At 46.3% G+C, this 18,569-nt stretch overlaps 1 protein-coding gene across 2 annotated transcripts in view; it reads right to left on the reverse strand.

Moving 5' to 3' along the window:
• EDARADD (EDAR associated via death domain) overlaps nt 1-17,414 on the reverse strand; it is a 93,950-nt gene extending 76,536 nt beyond the window's left edge. The window contains exons 1-2 of one of the 2 annotated variants that reach the window (XM_017862305.1): nt 17,338-17,414; nt 11,622-11,843 (exon numbers count right to left, since the gene is read on the reverse strand). In XM_017862305.1, coding sequence (XP_017717794.1) covers nt 11,622-11,682 — 61 coding nt within the window. In that variant the 5' untranslated portion in view covers nt 11,683-11,843; nt 17,338-17,414. Of the gene's footprint in view, nt 1-10,494; nt 10,705-11,621; nt 11,844-17,337 lie in introns of those variants that run through there. The other variant, XM_017862306.1, reaches the window with a different exon arrangement.
• Between the last annotated feature and the right edge of the window lie 1,155 nt (nt 17,415-18,569).

Raw genomic sequence — 18,569 nt, forward strand, 5'->3', positions numbered from 1 at the left:
CAGAGGGCCTGAGGGCTGAGTCTGGAAGGATGAGTTGACATGGTAGAAACGGAAAAGCATTCCAAGCAGAGGGAATAGCACAGGCGTAGAGAAGAGAGAGAACATGACACATTAATGTACAATCACAGGACAGACCATGTATATGACTGTGGTCCCATAAAGATTAGATCACTATCTTCTCACCCTACCTTTTCCATGTTGAGATATGTTTAGACACACAAACAGCACTGCATTACAACTGCCTGCTGTATTCAGGATGGTCCCATGCTGTGCAGGTGTGTAGCCCAGGAGCAGTGGGCTGCACCATACAGCCCAGGAGTGTTGTAGGTTACACCATCCAGGTTTGCGTAAGTGCACTCTGTGATGCTCACACAACTATGAAACCATCTAGTGACGCATTTCTCACAGTGTATCCCTGTTGTTAAGTAACATACGATGATGCTTCAAATGAGTCCTTACAGCCAGACACACGTGCATTCAGTTTTCCAGTTTTTCCTTCCCATCCTTCTCACACGCTGGTTCCTAGCTGGGGAGGGGGTGGTAGAAGCCACCACAAAATAGCCCAAAGTCCCTTCTCCCTCCTCTTATCACAGCCCAGTCTCACATATTTCATCTTCACTAAGGTGTACCTGGAGGACATGCTTTAAAATGCTATCCTGCTAGGAGTGTGGCTTGTTAATAGGCATCAGCACGTGAAATTTCAGGTAAATGGGTTTGGAGTGCTGAGGCTGGGGTGAGGTTGGGGGCTTTTAAATGCCCCTGACACCATCCTCTGCAAACAATAACCGCTGTGTCCAGGACAAGTTAATCCTGTTTCCTACAGGAAAATTAGAATGAGAAGAAAAGAAAAGAAAAGAAAAGAAAAGAAAAGAAAAGAAAAGAAAAGAAAAGAAAGAAAAAAAACATAAAAGAAGAGGAAAATGCAGTAGATCGCTGGGAAAGGCAGAGCCACAAAAAAACATCATTGAGGACACACACAGGACAGTTAAAAACAAGGAAGGACCGGTCCTCACTGGCACATCACTAAGAGTCTGGCCTTGAACAAATCTAGTGCTGTGGCCTTGGACAAGCCTAGAGGTGTGACCTTGGAGAAGTCACGTAAGCTTTCTAAGCCTCAGGCTCTTCCTCTGCACCATGAGGAGTCCTGGGTCTCTGGATCGCACACTCAGCTTACTACCATTATTCTGGATTTGGGAACCACCTGGGTAGGTGAATTTCAACTCCCCTCAGACTCTGACTGAGTTCTGTGAGATCCTGGGGCCTGTGTTGGAGGGTTATGAAGCTAACAAGACAGAGACAGAAGACAACATAGGCTTGGAGGCACAAAGTCTCTTGCTTTGGTTGACATCTCAGAATAAATGGAACTTAAGAAGACAAAGACAGAGAATTTAGGTTTTTTTTGTTTTCTGAAGCACAACAATGAAGTGAGAGGGGAACGGGGAAAGGCACTACTTTCAGGTATTAGAGGCATTTTCAGGTCTTTTTTTTTTAATTAATTAGTTAATTTTTTTTTTTTTGAGATGGGGTCTCACTCTGTCGCCCAGGCTGTGATCGCAGTGGCGTGATCTCGGCTCACTGTAACCGCCGCCTGCTGAGTTCAAGCGATTCTCCTGCCTCAGCCTCCTGAGTAGCTGGGATTACAGGCGCCCGCCACCACACCCGATTCGTGTTTGCATTTTTAGTAGAGACAGGATTTCCCCATGTTGGACCAGGCTGCTCTCAAACTCCTGACTTCAGACGATCCACCCGCCTCAGCCTCCCAAAGTGCTGGGATTACAGGTATGAGCCACCGCGCCCAGCATTTTTTTTTTTTTTTGAGATGGCGTCTCGCAGTGTCACTCAGGCTGGAGGGCTGTGGTGTGATCACTGCTTACTGCAGCCTCAACCTCCCAAGCACAAGCAATCCTCCCACCTCAGCTTCCCAAGTAGCTGGGAAGGCATGCGCCACCATGCCCAGCTAATTTATGGGGATTTTGTTTTGTTTTCATAGAGACAGGGTCTCGCTATATTGCTGAGGCTAGTCAGGTCTTTTATTATTTTCCTTCTTGTGGTTCTGACTTCATTAGCCTTTGCCTTATATTAAGCTGTGGATTAACTTCTTACATACGTGTTATTGCCATAAATGCTCACAGACCCAGGCCCACGGTGGTGCCCCATGCACTCTATCTGGTACCGCACCTTCTCCCTGGCCTGTTTTAGATCATGCCAGACTCCTTATGTTCTCACAGGTCCAGATGCATGTGTGTACCAGGGAGAGCAGAGCCTGGTTATTTGAGACTGATCCAGAAGTGGAACGTTGCCCTAAGGTCTTTCTTAGGGCCTTGGAGTTGCATGTTTACAATACTATTAAGTATAAAATCAAATCATTTATCTAGAAGCTTTAAAATGTTTGTTTTTCCCAGCCCCCGCCTAACAGCAGGCTGAGCCTTCAGGCAAGGCTCTGATATCTGATGGGACATGGCATAGAGGAGCCCCAAACAGAAGCGGGGCTAGAGCCCAGCGGAGACAAGACCAGTGGTTTTGCCAGGGCCGGGTGCAGGATCCGTCCCCTGCTCGTGGCTGCCATCTTATGCCGGGCTGTGTTTCTCTGCCAAAGCTGCCGGGGCTCCCCTGGGTCGGTGACTCTGCACAAGGCTCAGATCACCTCAAATTAGCTGGTAACTGACTGATGGGGATATCTCTGCTGGCAGTAAGAATGAAGTTTAACTCCCTCAAGCATATTCTGGAAAGTTCCTCAAGAGGCATGAGAGAAACCTGGTGAACTGAAGCATCAGGGCTGGCGAGGGCACCTGGCCTGGCTCACAGAGGCTGCAGGTGACAGCAGGCAGGGCAGGCTGCACCCTCATTTTCTTTCTGTGGGCCTTAAATCCCTAACTTAAACCTCAGGAGGTGAACAGAGCACCTCTACATCCCCTTCCTGCTTTAAAAGTCCATGAGTGGTGAGTAGTAGTAGCCATAAGGGTCAAAGAGCACCTCCAAGCTGAAAGTTCACAATTAAACTTTCAAAGCTCTCACTTTGAAAAGTTCGAAAAGTTGTCCAGGCGTGGTGGCTCACGTCTGTAATCCCAGCACGTTGGAAGGCCAAGGCGGGTGGATCACTTGAAGTCAGGAGTTCGAGATCAGCCTGGCCAACCTGGTGAAACCCCATCTCTACTAAAAATACAAAAATTAGTCAGGCGTGGTGGTGCATGCCTGTAATCCCAGCTACTAGGGAGGCTGAGGCAGGAAAATCACTTGAACCTGGGAGGTGGAGGTTTCGGTGAGCCAAGATCTCACCACTGCACTCCAGCCTGGGCAATAGAGTGAGACTCTGTCTCAAAAAAAAGAAAATAAAAGGAAAGTTTGAAAAGCTTAAAAGCTTCCCTAGTGTCTGCTCTGCATGGCACGGCTTACTCACAGTCTCAGCTAAGCCTTACAGTAACCCCGAGGAAGGCATTAGACATCCCCTTTTTCACATATTGAGTACCCAAGATCACAGGGTAGGTGGTAAGTGGAAAAGCCAGAATTTGTATCTGGGACTTTCTGGCTTCATAATCTGTCTGTTTTCCAGTATAATCAGGTTCTAGAAGTACCTCATGGCCAGATGTGATGGCTGACATCTGTACTCCCAGCCCTTTGGGAAGCCAAGGTGGGAGGATTGCTTGAGTTCAGAATGCTTGAGAACAGCCTGGGCAACACAGTGAGACCCCATCTCTACTTATTTAAAATAATAAAAAATAAAATAAAAATTTTGAGACAGGGTTTCACTCTCTTACCCAGGCTGGAGTGCAGTGGCTTGATCACAGCTCAGTGCAGCCTCCACCTCCTGGGCTCAAGCAATCCTCCCACCTCCTCCTGAGTAGCTAGGACTACAGGCATGCGCTGTCACATCTGGCTAATTTATTTTTATTTTTGTAGAGATGGGGGTCTCACTATGTTACCCAGGCTGGTTTCAAACTCCTGAACCTGCCTTGGCTTCCCCAAGTGCTGGGATTACAGGCATGAGCCACCATGCCTGGCCAATAAAATAAAATTTAAAATAGAAGTGGGCTGGGCACGGTGGCTCATGCCTATAATCCCAGCACTTTGGGAGACTGAGACAGGCGGATCTCGAGGTCAGGAGATCGAGACCATTCTGGCTAACACAGTGAAACCCCATCTCTACTAAAAAATACAAAAAAACTAGCCGGGCGAGGTGGCGGGTGCCTGTAGTCCCAGGTACTCGGGAGGCTGAGGCAGGAGAATGGTGTAAACCCAGGAGGCGGAGCTTGCAGTGAGCTGAGATCTGGCCACTGCACTCCAGCCTGGGCGACAGAGTGAGACTCCGTCTCAAAAAAAATAAAAAATTAAAAAATTAACTGGGCATGATGATGGATGCCTGTAATCTCAGCTACTCGGGAAGCTGAGGCAGGAGAATCGCTTGAACCCGGGAGGTGGAGCTTGCAGTGAGCCGAGACTGCACCATTGCACTCCAGCCTGGGCAACAAGAGCGAAACTTCGTCTCAAAATAAAACAGAAGTGGTTCATGCACTGACCACCTGACAGACTCTCTTGAGAAGGTGAGTGTCTGTGTGTCCCATTTCCCCTTTTTATATGGGCACCAATCATATTGGTTTAGAGCCCACTTTGATGACCTCATTTTGACTTGGTTACCGCTGGAAACACTCTGTTTCCAAAGAAAGTTACATTCTGAGATACTGGGAATTCCGACTTCAACATATCTTTTTAGAGGGACACAATTCAACTCCTAACAGTTCACACTCCGCCCCCTGCCCATCCTTTCCACATGCAGAATCTATTTGCCTCCTCCCGACATCCCCAAAAGCATTAATCATTCCAGCATCCACTCTAAATCCCAAATCTCATCACTCATCTTCAACTCAAAGACTCAAATCTCATCATCTACCAAATCAGAGCCTCTTCAGGAATGCTAGGAAACACGTACTGTATGCAACAGCCTCTGCAGAAAGAATCCTCAGCACATAACCCGAAACAGACACTGGTGAGGTGGCCGAGGACTGCACTGCCGCATTCTGACATCAGATAGTGGTGAATAGTTCTTAGAGATGGTTTCTCAAAGGAAGTTCAAACATCTCTAAAGATGTCCTTTCAGAGAAAACAAAGAAGGAAGTATGTCAGGACTTCCCGGCTTTCCCAAGCATCCTGAGCCAGAAAAATGCAGTCACTGTGCTTTCTAGTGAAGAACTACAGGCAATTCTTTGAATGAGTGATTGCAGGATTAATTTATTTCTCATTTGTTATTTGTTTTGTGCCATAGCTTTTTTTTTTTTTTTTTTTTTTTTTTTTTTTTTTTTTTTTTGGAATTTTTTTTTTGAGACATTCTTGCTCTGTCACCCAGGCTGGAGTGCAGTAGTGCGATCCCAGCTCACAGCAACCTCTGCCTCCTGGGTTCAAGTGATTCTCCTGCCTCAGCCTCCCCTATAGCTGAGATCACAGGTGCCCACCACCATGCCCAGTTAATTTTTGTATTTTTGTTAGACGCGGGTTTCACCATGTTGGCCAGCCTGGTTCTGGAACTCCTGACCTCAGGTGATCCACCTGCCTCAGCTCCTAAAGTGCTGAGATTATAGGCGTGAGCCACCACTCCCAGCCCATAACTTTTCTTTTGACTGCTATTGTCATTATTGGATATACAAAAGGCTTGGAGGTGGGGCGTGGTGACTCACTCCTGTAATCCCAGCACTTTGGGAGGCCGAGGCAGGCACATTGCTTGAGCTCAGGAGATTGTTTAGGCAACATGGCGAGACCCCATCTCTACTAACAATACAAAAAAAAAAAAAAAAAAAAATAGCCGGGTGTGGTGGCACACGCCTGTGGCCCCAGCTACTCAGGAGGCTGAGGTGGGAGGATTGCTTGAGCCCAGGAGATGGAAGTTGAAATGAGCCAAGATCGTGTCACTGCACTCTAGCCTGATTGCAGAGCGACACAAAAAAACAAAAGGAAGAAAAATGAAGTGAGAATTGGGAAAACCCACACAGAGGAGAAAGAGAGGGCAGAAGGAGCAGAGAAGGGAAAACCACAGATTGCCATCCCTCTCTTTAGTGTATCTGCAGAAAGAATTGGCTGGTCCAGCTTTGCATAAATCAGTGCTCCAGGAAGTGGTTTACCCTTTAGTCCTGGGTACTGCCCACAATGCCATGGGAGAGACTGCCACCTTGGACCCATCGAAGCCCACAGGAGGGGCTGTGGGAGGTGAAGTGCCACCACTGGGGCTGTCCTGAGTTGGTGGCTCAGGGCCAGGGTTCCCCCAGGAAACAGCCCTGTGCTGTGGAGTCTCAGAACAAAGGGAGAATGTGCTCTTTTGCAGTGCTCTGTGGCCGTTGGCACTTGCCCTACTGTAACGAAGCAAGGAATTGTGCCACCTTTGACCCAGACCTTCAAAGCCCCGTTGTTTGTTTCTGTCTTTAAAATCTATTTGTATGAACAATCAAGAATAACCAGATTTTACACATATTTGACAGACAAATCTGGCTCATCCAGTGCGAGCTGCTTCTTAGTGGAAGAGATAACAGGGTGATAGCTACACTGTAACCACCATCGTTGTTTTCTTTCCATGTGACTGTGAGTCTTGTGAATTTTCTCAATGTAAAACGTCACTTTTAAAATTAACTCATGGCCAGGGCGTGGTGGCTCACGCCTGTAATCCCAGCACTTTGGGAAGCTGAGGCAGGCAGATCACTTGAGGTCAGGGGTTCCAGACCAGCCTGGCCAACATGGTGAAATCCTGTCCCTACTGAAAAAGAAATACAAAAATTAGCCGGGTGTAGTGGCACACCCCTGTAATCCGAGCTACTTGGGAGGCTGAGGTAGGAGAATCGCTTGAACCCAGGAGGTGGAGGTTGCAATGAGCCAAGATCACACCATTGCACTCCAGCCTGGGGGACAGAGTGAGACTCTGTCTCAAAAATAAATAAATAAATAAATAGTAAAAAATAAAACTAACTCATAATATAGTATAATCATATACATACTTTTGTTATATGCATGTGGATATACAAACATCTTACTTTAACTTTACAAAGAAAACTTAGTTAATACGGCTAACTGGATGAGTAAGTTCCTAAAATGCCAATGTGGGAAGAGCTTTTTTTTTCCCCCAACTCTTTAAAGGGCCTGTGGTTAAATTTTATAACCTTCCTTCCTTTGCCCAGGGCTTACTATGTGCGGAGTACTGTGCTGAGTGTCAGGGAGAGCTACCACACAGACATGGCCTCTGTCCACGGGTTTATGGCCTACTGGAAATAGCCACAGTGGCCAAATAACCACAGCTAGAAATAGTGACAGGTGCCAGAAACGAAAGGTACAGGGTTTGCTGAGCGTGTATAACATCGGGCTGGATCTGGGTGACCTATGAGCTGAAATCTGGAGGTTAAGTAGAAGGAAACGGGTGGGTAGAGGATGGGGTGAGGGTTGTAATGCAGGGGTCCTTCCAGGCCGCAGGAACAAAATTTGCAAAGGCCAGGATGTGCGAGGGTGCAAGAGGCTTCAAGGAAATGAAGGGAGGCAGCACAGCCGTGTGCAGAGAGCAGGGGTCAAGCTAGGTGTCAGGTGAGGCAGGCGAAGGAATAGGTAGGGATTGATTGTACAGAGTGTGGAAGCCTCAAGGACTGAGGATCTGTCGGAAAGTGTTGGAAAGCCAGCACCGGATTCAAAGTCAGCACAGAAAAATGGCAGAATCTGATTTGTTTTTAAAAGATGACTGGCTGAGCACAGTGGTTCACAACAGTAATCCCAGAACTCTGGGAGGCCAAGGTGGGTGGATCACTTGAGGTCAGGAGTTCGAGACCAGCCTAAAAATACAAAAAATTAGCCAGGCGTGGTGGTGTGCACCTGTAATACCAGTTACTTGGGAGGCTGAGACAGGAGACTCTCTTGAACCCGGGAGGCAGAGGTTGCAGTGAGTGGGGATCATGCCACTGCACTCCAGCCTGGGCGACAGAGTGAGACTCCGTCTTGAAAAATAATAATAATAAAAATAAAATAAAAGATGACCCTGGACACCTTTTGCAGAATATGTTACCAGAAGGCAAGAGTGGGTGTGAAAACCTAAGTTGGAACGGTGTGAAAACACCAGGCGGGAGAAGAGGGTGGGAAATCAGGCAAGAGAGTATGGTAACTTGGTCTGGGGTAAAGTGAGCTCAAGATACGGGCACCATCTATGGTTTCATTACAGAAATAGGAGTAAGGGGGTGTCTCCTGTGGGTTGCAGAAATGACACAGTATGTTAGGAAGGGGAAATTGGGGTGTGTGTGTGTCTGTGTTGAAATGGAGGAGTGCTCATTTTATAGACAGAATAGAGTCCCAGAGTGGGAATGGACATTTGGGAATGGACATCTTTCGGATGGTCAAATATGTTCTTCAGCATCGTGTGCCAACTGGTGGGGAGCTCTCACCCTCAGGAGGCCTCCTTTCTCTTTGTGGGAAGCCCAAATCCATCTCTCTCTAAAGTTTTCACCGACAGGTTTGGGTTCTACCTCTTGAAGTCAAAAAGACAGATTCTTTCCACACGACTCCCTCTTACCATCATATCCTCTGTCCATCATATCCTCTACTCCTCCACATGTTCTGGGATTTTGAAATCCCTTTGTTCCACGTTGCCCATTTGTTCCAGGTTGTGCACATCCATTTTGGCTGGACCAGGCAGACTAAGAATACCATCTTGGGAAATCTGGAACCTGTAGCTTTTTTTTTTTTTTTTTTTTTTTTTTTTTTTTTTTTTTTTTTTTTTGAGATACAGGTTTTTGCTCTGTCGCCCAGGCTGGAGTGCAGTGGATCAATCACAGCTTACTGCAGCCTCGACCTCCTGGACTCAAGCAATCCTCCTGCCTCAGCCTCCCGAGTAGCTGGGACAATAGGCATGCACTGCCACATTGGGCTAATTTTTCTATTTTTTGTAGAGTCAGGGTCTCACTATGTTGCCAAGGCTGATCTCAAACTCCTGGCCTGAAGCAATCCTCTTGCCTCAGCCTCCCAAAGTGCTAGCATTACAGGCCTGAGTCACTGCACCCAACCACTGAGCTTTTTATACACTGTGGTCACTGCTGAGCTGTTTTCCAGCCCCCATCTTGCCTGGTAGTGCCGATTTAGGGGGGGCCCAAGTAGATTTTACATTTTATCTCTATTCAGTGTGTCTCTCTCAAGATCTTTTTGAATCCCCCCCACACACACCTGCAATGATCATTTAATGAGATCTGAGGCCACTATTAGTGAAATAGCCTAAAACACCCCTCAGCACCTTGTCCATTCAGTTCTCAGAAGAGGAGATGGATGCTGGGGTAGGAGTGGAGTGGGATGGGGCAGTACGAGGGTTTCTCCCTTTGCTTCCCCTTCTATTTTTTCAAATAACAGGTATGGGGATGGGGAAGAATATCTAGACAATGTATTTATTTTCCGCATCCAATTGATAAAATGTTTACCAAGCCCCACTTTAAAAAAAAAAAAAGGTAGATCTTTCCTTGAAGTTTCCAAGAAACGCCCCCAAACTCAGCCATCACAATGCCAACTTAGTTGTTGGGTGTAGTCTTCTGACCACCTGCAGACACACTGTCTCCTTCTAACTGCTGAAGCCACAATTTAAGGATGGAACATTCAAACTCGGCCCCTGCCCAAGCTCAAGGAATGAAATAAGAAACGCGTTTATCTAGACGGTTATATCAGGTTCTACGTAACTCTCTTCAGTGTTTCCAACCTCATCCTCCTCCTCAACAAAACCAAGTAAAGCCCCAGTGTACTCCGAGGGATAGATCATTCATTCATTTGTGTGTTCAAGAAACACCCACGGAGGTCACCGTCTAGGTTATATGAGAGCGCAGAGACAGAACTCCAGGAAAGCGAGGTCTGGGACGGATTTTAGATTCACGTGAGAGAAAAGAGAAAAATCTCCACTCTGACCTCGGTACCAACACACAGTATTTTAAAACAGAGACAGAACTAGAGGCCATTCTAACCACAGATGGGATCCCACAGGTGGGATCTGCCTCTCCATTCTGCGGATACTATCTGATGAAATAGCTCCGAGGGCCAATGTTTAGACAAACAAAACCATTTCATCCAACTGCACTGGGGGTGAGGAAGAGGAGTAATGAGAAGGCATGTGAGCGGAGAGTAAAGAAAAAGCCCGGGAGGGGAAAACGAAATCCACCCCCTTGCGCTCATTTCTGCCAGAGATTTGCAGGACGTGTCTCAACCTGGCATCCCGAGTCCAGAACAAAAGCCACGGGGGCTGCGGCGTGGGCAGGGGGAAGGCGCGCGGTGGGTGACGCGGGGTAAGGGCCGTGGCGAGCGCGGGAGGGGCGGTCAGCAGCCGCTCGCGGGGCTGGACTAGGAGCCCCATGAGACCCCGGGTCTGGCGCCTGGGTTGGGGGTGGTTCCCGGGCGTCCCTCGGGGGTCGTCAAGGCCCGGCCTCAATAGCCCTGCGGCTGCTGCGAGCGCCTCCCGAGCTCCCGCCCCACGGTGCCCGCTCCAGGTGCGGGCGCGACGCTGTGTACCTTTACCTGCGCGCAGAGGGTCGTCCGGTGAAGCCATGGGGGCGGGTTAGGGGCAAACGAGCTTCCGAGCGGGGCTGGCCGGCCTCCGGGGATGAAAAGTCCTGCGGTTCCGACGCGCCTGGAGCAAACCGCGGCTCTGCGCGCCCCTGCCCTCCTCTGCCTTCCCCTCCCTCCTTCTCCTCCTTCGCTTCTTCCACGAGCTCACTTCCTGCTTTGGCAATTAGCAAAGCCCCTTCGCTGCGCGTCCCTCGGTACCTCCCTCCGGAGGAGCGGGGCGGGAGCCGGGGTGCCGCGACCCGGGGCTGGGACGCAAGGCGGGGCCCCGAGTGTCCCGGGCGTCCCCAACGCCCGGAGCGCGCGTCCTGCCCGGTGCCCACGTCCCCCTGGGCGGGTCCTAGCGGGGGGCTGACACGACTGCCGCCCGGGACAGACTGCGGGAGAAGGACTGGCCTTAAGAAACGGCTGCAGTCGTGGGTCGCTTTCCCGGCTCCCTAATCACGCCCTCAGCTGAGACACCAGAACTCCCCCTACACAGGCCTGGGCCGAGATGCCCGCCGGCGAACTGATATTTAGACAATTTCCTGATCTTTAAGCAGACTCTGCTGCTGCATGATGGCACACGCTGGTACTTTCCATTTTGATTTTTCTTTGGCATTAGTTACTATATGACCTCCAGGGTGAGTGCTGCACAAAAGGAGTGAAAACAAGTGGCCCCATACACACTCACAACCTCCCTAGAAAAAACAGCTTCGGGTTCTCTCGGAAAGGATGGCTTCAAATATTTAAAATACTACGTTTAAGTGGGGTTTTATACCCATTACTTAAGGGGGAACACGTTGGAATTGGTTATGAAGAATATATTTAAGATTGCTATATTTTAACTAAAACTATCATCCATCATAAGTCTATTATAGGAAGGCGACGGGCATTTTAAATTAAATAGGAATCTTTGAAGAGCTCTAAATAATCTTTCTCTGCCTTCGCACATAAGAACAGAAAGATAAAAGTTGGGTCGAAAAAGATAATAACACATTATTTAGTGTATAATATATCAGAAAATTATCATAAATAAGCAACCTCTTGCTAAAAACTCAGCTCTGAGAAATCCAGGAAGACAGCAAATGCCTACATACCGTCTTGGTGACCAGGAGCTTTGGTGCCTCTCCCCATCTGTTTAGTCTTCCTGAGGCCCATGGCAATCTTGAGTTTGGCTTCTTATTCTCTGGAGTTTGCCATGGAAGCAGCAAGAGGTTCCAAGAAGATGCTCGCTGGTTGTCTAGCCAGAGTCAAACCTTCTAGATGAAAGTTCTCTGGGGGAATTTGTGGGTGGGAGGATAAACTTCCTCTTGGTCTGCCTTCGGATAGGAAGGGAAATTTTTTTAAAGGGTATTTTATCTTAGAATCAATTTGGAGGTTTGTTTGTGGTTCTTTCTGTACTTCTCATGAAGATGGAATTATTCTGACGTTGGCTGTCAGGAAACACTAAGTGAGCCTGTTAACAGCCCAACCTCAAGCATTGCTCTAGAGCTGGTTTGCTTTTCGAAACTCTGAACCGTAATTCGTCTTTTTATCATTCCCATTCTGCATTATATCAAACAGAAGATGGGCGGTATATTTTAAGTTTTTGTTTGTTTGTTTGTTTGTTTTTTTAAGGAAGATTGACTAGTTATGTAGGTTACTATTCCCTTTCATTTTCCATTCCTTGTGCCTCCTTTCCTATGAATTTCAACAGTCCCCATCATTACCTTTATTTTTCCCATGTGCTTTGTGAACTATAAAGTATGATACAAATGGGTGCTATTGTTGTTTTGCACTTTACAAAAAAAGTAATTTAAAACTGATTCTCATTCACCAGAGTTCCCACACAATCAATTTGTTGTCATAATATGTCCTTCGACTTTTATTTCTCTTGCTGTCCAAGAGTGTTTTAAACCTTACTGTTGAAAATAGACATTTTTGGGTTGGGCATGGTGGCTCACACCTGTAATCCCAGCACTTTGGGAGGCTGAGGCAGGCGGATCATCTGAGGTCAGGAGTTCAAGGCCAGCCTGGCCAATGTGATGAAACCCTGCCTCTACTAAAAATACAAAATAACTTAGCTGGACATGGTGGCACATGCCTGTAGTCCCAGCCACTCAGGAGGCAGAGGCAGAAGAATTTGCTTGTACCCGGGAGGTGGAGGTTGCAGTGAGCTAAGATTGTACCACGGCACTCCAGCCTGGGCGACAGAGTGAGACTCTGTCTCAAAAAAANACTTTTATTTCTCTTGCTGTCCAAGAGTGTTTTAAACCTTACTGTTGAAAATAGACATTTTTGGGTTGGGCATGGTGGCTCACACCTGTAATCCCAGCACTTTGGGAGGCTGAGGCAGGCGGATCATCTGAGGTCAGGAGTTCAAGGCCAGCCTGGCCAATGTGATGAAACCCTGCCTCTACTAAAATACAAAATAACTTAGCTGGACATGGTGGCACATGCCTGTAGTCCCAGCCACTCAGGAGGCAGAGGCAGAAGAATTTGCTTGTACCCGGGAGGTGGAGGTTGCAGTGAGCTAAGATTGTACCACGGCACTCCAGCCTGGGCGACAGAGTGAGACTCTGTCTCAAAAAAAAAAAAAAAAAAAAGAAAATGGACATTTTTAACATTTCCTGATAGTGCCCAAACAATCTCAGAGTCATGTGAAAAATTTCATATTTCCATAACTTCACTGATCTCCAATTTTCCTTTTCCAATAAATGGAGATAGTACATTTGGTCATCATGGAGTCAAATATGCTGGATTTTGCTGATGGACCTGTCACTGTAAGGTTGTGTTACATTAAGAAACCAAAACTGAGTCTGTAAGTGTCTGCAAGATTGTGATAATTCACTGAAATAACGTTTATGTGAAAATGCTGACTGGGCACGGTGGCTCACACATGCAATTTCAGCACTCTCGGAGGCCAAGGTGGCAGGATTGCTTGAGGACAGGAGTTCAAGACCAGCTTATGCAACATTTTGAGACCCAGTCTCTACAAAATAATTTAAAAATTAGCTTATCCCAGCACTTTGAGAGGCCAAAGTGGGTGGATCACTTGAAGTCAGAAGTTCGAGACCAGACTATCCAACATGGCAAAACCCCGTCTCTAATTAAGATACAAAAATTAGCTAGGCGTAGTGGCGGGTGCCTGTAATCCCAGCTACTAGGGAGGCTGAGGCAGGAGAATCACTTGAACCCAGGAAGCGGAGGTGCAGTGAACTGAGATTGTGCCATTGCACTCCAGCCTGGGCGACAGAGCAAGAGTCCATCTCAAAATAAATAAATAAACAAACACAAATACAAATACAAAAATTAGCCAGGCATGGTGGCGGGCACCCAACTACTTGGGAGGCTGAGGCAGGACAATCGCTTAAACCTGGGAGGCAGAGCTGCAGTGAGCTGAAATTGCGCCACTGAACTCCAGCCTGAGTGATGGAGTGAGACTCTGTCTTAAAAAATAATAATAATAAAATAAATTAGCTGGGCATGGTGGTACATGCCTGCAGTCCCTACTACTCTGGGAGGGTGAAGCACAAGGGTCACTTGAGCCCAGGAGTTACAGGCCTCAGGGAGCTATGATAACACCACACCACTGGGTGACAGAATGAGACCCTGTCTCCAAACAAACAAACCAACCCAAACTAAGGCCTGTCATACAGTAGTGACAAATAAACCAGCTACTTTCCTACCTTCATTCTTTCCTTGGAATTTAGTTTATTGAGAGAAGCTCCTATTGCCTTTGTTATAAGAAATAAACCAATATTTATTACAGTGTTTGTACATAGCATGGAGCAATGGATTGGTTGCATTCATTAATGCAATTTTAAAAATCTGACTACCTCCCCATGAATGAAACAAAATTCCAAGCCCTGGGGAAATTAAAATGAGAAGTCCCTGACTGTTAGGAGTTTGTGGTCAAAAGAGATTTGCAAATATTGTTTTGCTATAGAACTGGAGAAATGAAAGTTTAAACCAGGAAAGGTGTGTGTGGAAGGAGGCACTGAAGATGTACAGAAGCAAAGTGGCTTGGTCACGACCATCTTGGATTGACAGAGGAAGTTTCAGGCAAATTCCGAGGCCTTACTGCGTGGGTACAAGGCTGCAGGCGTAAGTGTGGAGAGAACTGTTGGTCTCGTGTTGTTTCACAAACAGATGACAATGATCAGAAATGTGCTGTTTCAAATGGGGGAAACAACAACTCAAAATATATTTTGTTTGATTCATCATAGAATATGTCGTTTTTGTTTATTTTATACCATTCGAGGTAAGTGTTACAGAAATTTCTGCAGTCTAAGATAAAAAGTTAAATTATTGAACCATGTACCTCTTATTTCAAAGGATATGTACATTGTGTACAGATAAAACCCAGCAAATTGGGCTACTCAAGTGGGCCTGAGCTATAGAAAAATGGCTAGAACCACAATGGTAAAATATGAATTTAGGAACATGAGAGACCCTATGCCTCAGAATGGGCCAGTTCCTACAGCTGAATTTGCTTGATATACCCTTACTGAATCATATGTGATGGAAGATGCCCCAACAAGAGTTACTAAGTTCCCGTGTCGCTGCATTTTTGGAACACAGTTGTTAAATTTTGCCCAGAGTGCTATAAGGCAGTTGTACTAACTTCTTGTAATAGTGCCCAAGTTTTCTTCTTGAGAATCACCGTTCCCATTCTCAATCCGAGCAATTAGGTGGTGGCGACATTACCCCGACTCCTGAGTCCAAGGGCTGGAATATGACTCAATTACAGCCTTTCAGGGCATTGCTACAGTGAGCCACTGAGTGGAGGAGGTGGGTGGGACCTTTACAGGGACAGGGGAATGGGTCTAAAATAACTAGCCCAAGCTGGGCGTGGTGGCAGGTGCCTGTAGTCTCAGCTACTTGGGAGGCTAAGGCAGGAGAATCTCTTGAATCCAGGAGGGACAGTTTGCAGTGAGTTGAGATCACACCACTGCACTCCAGCCTGGCAACAGAGTGAGACTCCATCTCAAATAATAATAATAATAATACTAGTAATAATTAGCCCAAGAGCACACAGCTGGTATGTGGTGGAAGGAAGGAGCAGGAGTGAAACATCTAGGAAGCTCTACACTACTGACCTCCTTGAATGTCAGACAAAAGCATTTGAAACTAGTTTTTAGACAACAGGAAGCCAGGAAGCTAGCGTTTGAAAAGTGGCATGAGAAAATTGGTGTTTTGGAAGATTAATCCAGCAGCTGTGTGTAGGATGCAACAGAGCTAGGAGAGAATGCAGGGAGAGACCCTTTAATCCTTTTGATACACTGTAATTTATTAGAGTTGAATTTACATCCTCATCCAAATGCAGGAGAAACTCATATCAGAATATTTTTTCCATAAGTTATTGAGGTACAGGTGGTATTTGGTTACGTGAGTAAGTTCTTCAGTGGTGGTTTGTGAGATTTTGGTGCACCCATCACCCAAGGAGTATACACTGCACCATATTGGTAGTCTTTTATCCCAGGCCCCCTCCCACTCTTCCCTCCAAGTCCCCAAAGTTCACTGTATCATTCTTATGCCTTTGTGTCCTCATAGCTTAGCTCCTACAGATCAGTGAGAACATATGATGTTTGGTTTTCCATTCTTGTTAGAAAATTTTAATCTTCTTTTGCTACTTTTTTTTTTTTTTTTTTTTTTTTTTTTTTTTTTTTTTTTTTTTTTTTTTTGAGACAGGGTCTTGCTCTGTCTCTGAGGCTGGAGTGCAAAGTGTAGTGGCATAATCACAGCTCACCGCAGCCTCATAGTCCTGGGGTTCAAGCAATCCTCCCACCTCAGCCTCCTGAGTGTCTGGGGCTACAGATGCGCCCCATCACGCCTGGCCAATTTTTTTATTTTTATGTTTTGTAGAGACAGGAGTCTCACTATGTTACCTAGGCAGGTCTCAAACTCCTGGACTCAGGGGATCCACCTGCCTTGGCCTGCTGAAGTACTGGGATTACAGGCGTGAGCCACCATGCCTAGACTTTTTACCTTCTTAAGCATTCATTATTATACAGGAGTCAATTGCCTTGTAGGTTTTGCATACACACATAAAATTATCTGGAAAGTTATATTCCAAAATGTCAACAGAGGGACAGAAGCTTAAATAAGTAAAATATTACCTTTGTGCCGATTTGATTTCTGTTTGTCAGAGGTACAGTATTCCAGTGCATGTATTTAAGCATGAATAATTCTTTATTTTTTATTTTTTTATTTTTATTTTTTTGAGACGGAGTCTTGCTCTGTCGCCCAGGCTGGAGTGCAGTGGCGCCATCTCCGCTCACTGCAAGCTCCACCTCCCGGGTTCACGCCATTTTCCTGCCTCAGCCTCCCAAGCAGCTGGGACCACAGGTGCCCGCCACCACGCCCACCTAATTTTTTGTATTTTTAGTAGAGACGGGCTTTCACCATGTTTGCCAGGATGGTCTCGATCACCTGACCTTGTGATCTGCCCACCTCGGCCTCCCAGAATGCTGGGATTACAGGCGTGAGCCACTGTGCCCGGCCAAGCATGAATAATTCTTAAAGTTTCCTCTCTTCACTTATGCAACACCCTTCCTCACACAGGAGATTAAATCTCTCTTGTCTACTTGCAATTTACTTTGAATTGTTTACTCACTAGAAGTATGAGCAATGTTTGGTTTCCCACAAAGAGAATGGCAAAGTGTGGGTGATTCTTAGTATGGTGTGTTGCTAAACACACTTTGAATGCCCTGGGTGGGGAGTGGTAGGTGCAGAGCAGAGAGGAGGGACAGGATGGGATAAAAAAGCGTGGCTGGGCAGAGGGCACTTTTATTCTACATATCCTCCTGCAGCCTCGGGATCCTCACTCACCACCTTGCAGGTGTTCCTGGTGCCTTGATCATGGGTGCTCCCACACCCAGCATCATTTCCAGCTGCTTTTTTAGTGAATGCCTTCATACATAGCAATTTATTTCTTGCTTCAGATTTTGAGATAAAATCTGTTCCGAGAGACGAACTTCATATATTAAAACCTGAAACCCAAGTAACAAAATTCAGCTAGATAAGTTTTTTTGGGGGATGTTTGCTTCGGTTATTGCTGCTGCAAGAAAAGGACAAATGGAAAAACAATCTAGTGTTATCAGTGACCGTAGCTAGCGCTCAGTTTCCTGTGCTTTCTACCCCCAGAATGGAGAACACAGGCTCAGACTGGTAACTCAGGAATCTACAAAATCATCAATCACTTTAAAATTCATTTAACAAATTGTCATCTAAAACTTATTCTGAGCTAAGACAAGAAGATAGACTTGGATCCAAGTGAGTCACCTGAGAAACTATTAGAAGTAGTAAGTGAATATAGCTTGGTGGGGAGTTATCAAACACCAAGAGCTTTCTTACATGCCAACAATACCCAGCTGGGTGTTGGGGGAAGGTCCCATTTAAACCAACAAATAAAACTATAAAGTAACTAGAAATAAATTCAATATAACTTTGTGAGAGCATTATTGCAAATACTACAAAGCTTTCGTGAAAAACATAAAAACAAATCTGACTAAATAGCAAGCTATACCATGTTAATGGATAAAATGTCTCAATATTGTAAAGATAATCATGATTCCTTAATTAATCTACAGATTCAATGCTAACTCAACCAAATTAAGATTTTCTTGGAACATAAAACTGATTGCAAAATTCATAGGTGAGAGTAAATTCAAGATCACTTTGAGAAAGAATAGCAAGGGTGTGGCTGACAATACAGCAAGATATGATGAAACAACAGTAGTTAAAACACTGACTGTTGGTACAAGAAAAGTGAAGGCCGGGCGCGGTGGCTCAAGCCTGTAATCCCAGCACTTTGGGAGGCCGAGACGGGCGGATCACGAGGGCAGGAGATGGAGACCATACTGGCTAAGACGGTGAAACCCCGTCTCTACTAAAAACTACAAAAAACTAGCCGGGCGAGGTGGCGGGCGCCTGTAGTCCCAGCTACTCGGGAGGCTGAGGCAGGAGAATGGCGGAAACCCGGGAGGCGGAGCTTGCAGTGAGCTGAGATCTGGCCACTGCACTCCAGCCCGGGCGACAGAGCGAGACTCCGTCTCAAAAAA

The sequence above is a fragment of the Rhinopithecus bieti genome, unplaced genomic scaffold (assembly GCF_001698545.2).
Source record: "Rhinopithecus bieti isolate Rb0 unplaced genomic scaffold, ASM169854v2 scaffold_57691, whole genome shotgun sequence".
Lineage (NCBI taxonomy): Eukaryota > Metazoa > Chordata > Mammalia > Primates > Cercopithecidae > Rhinopithecus > Rhinopithecus bieti.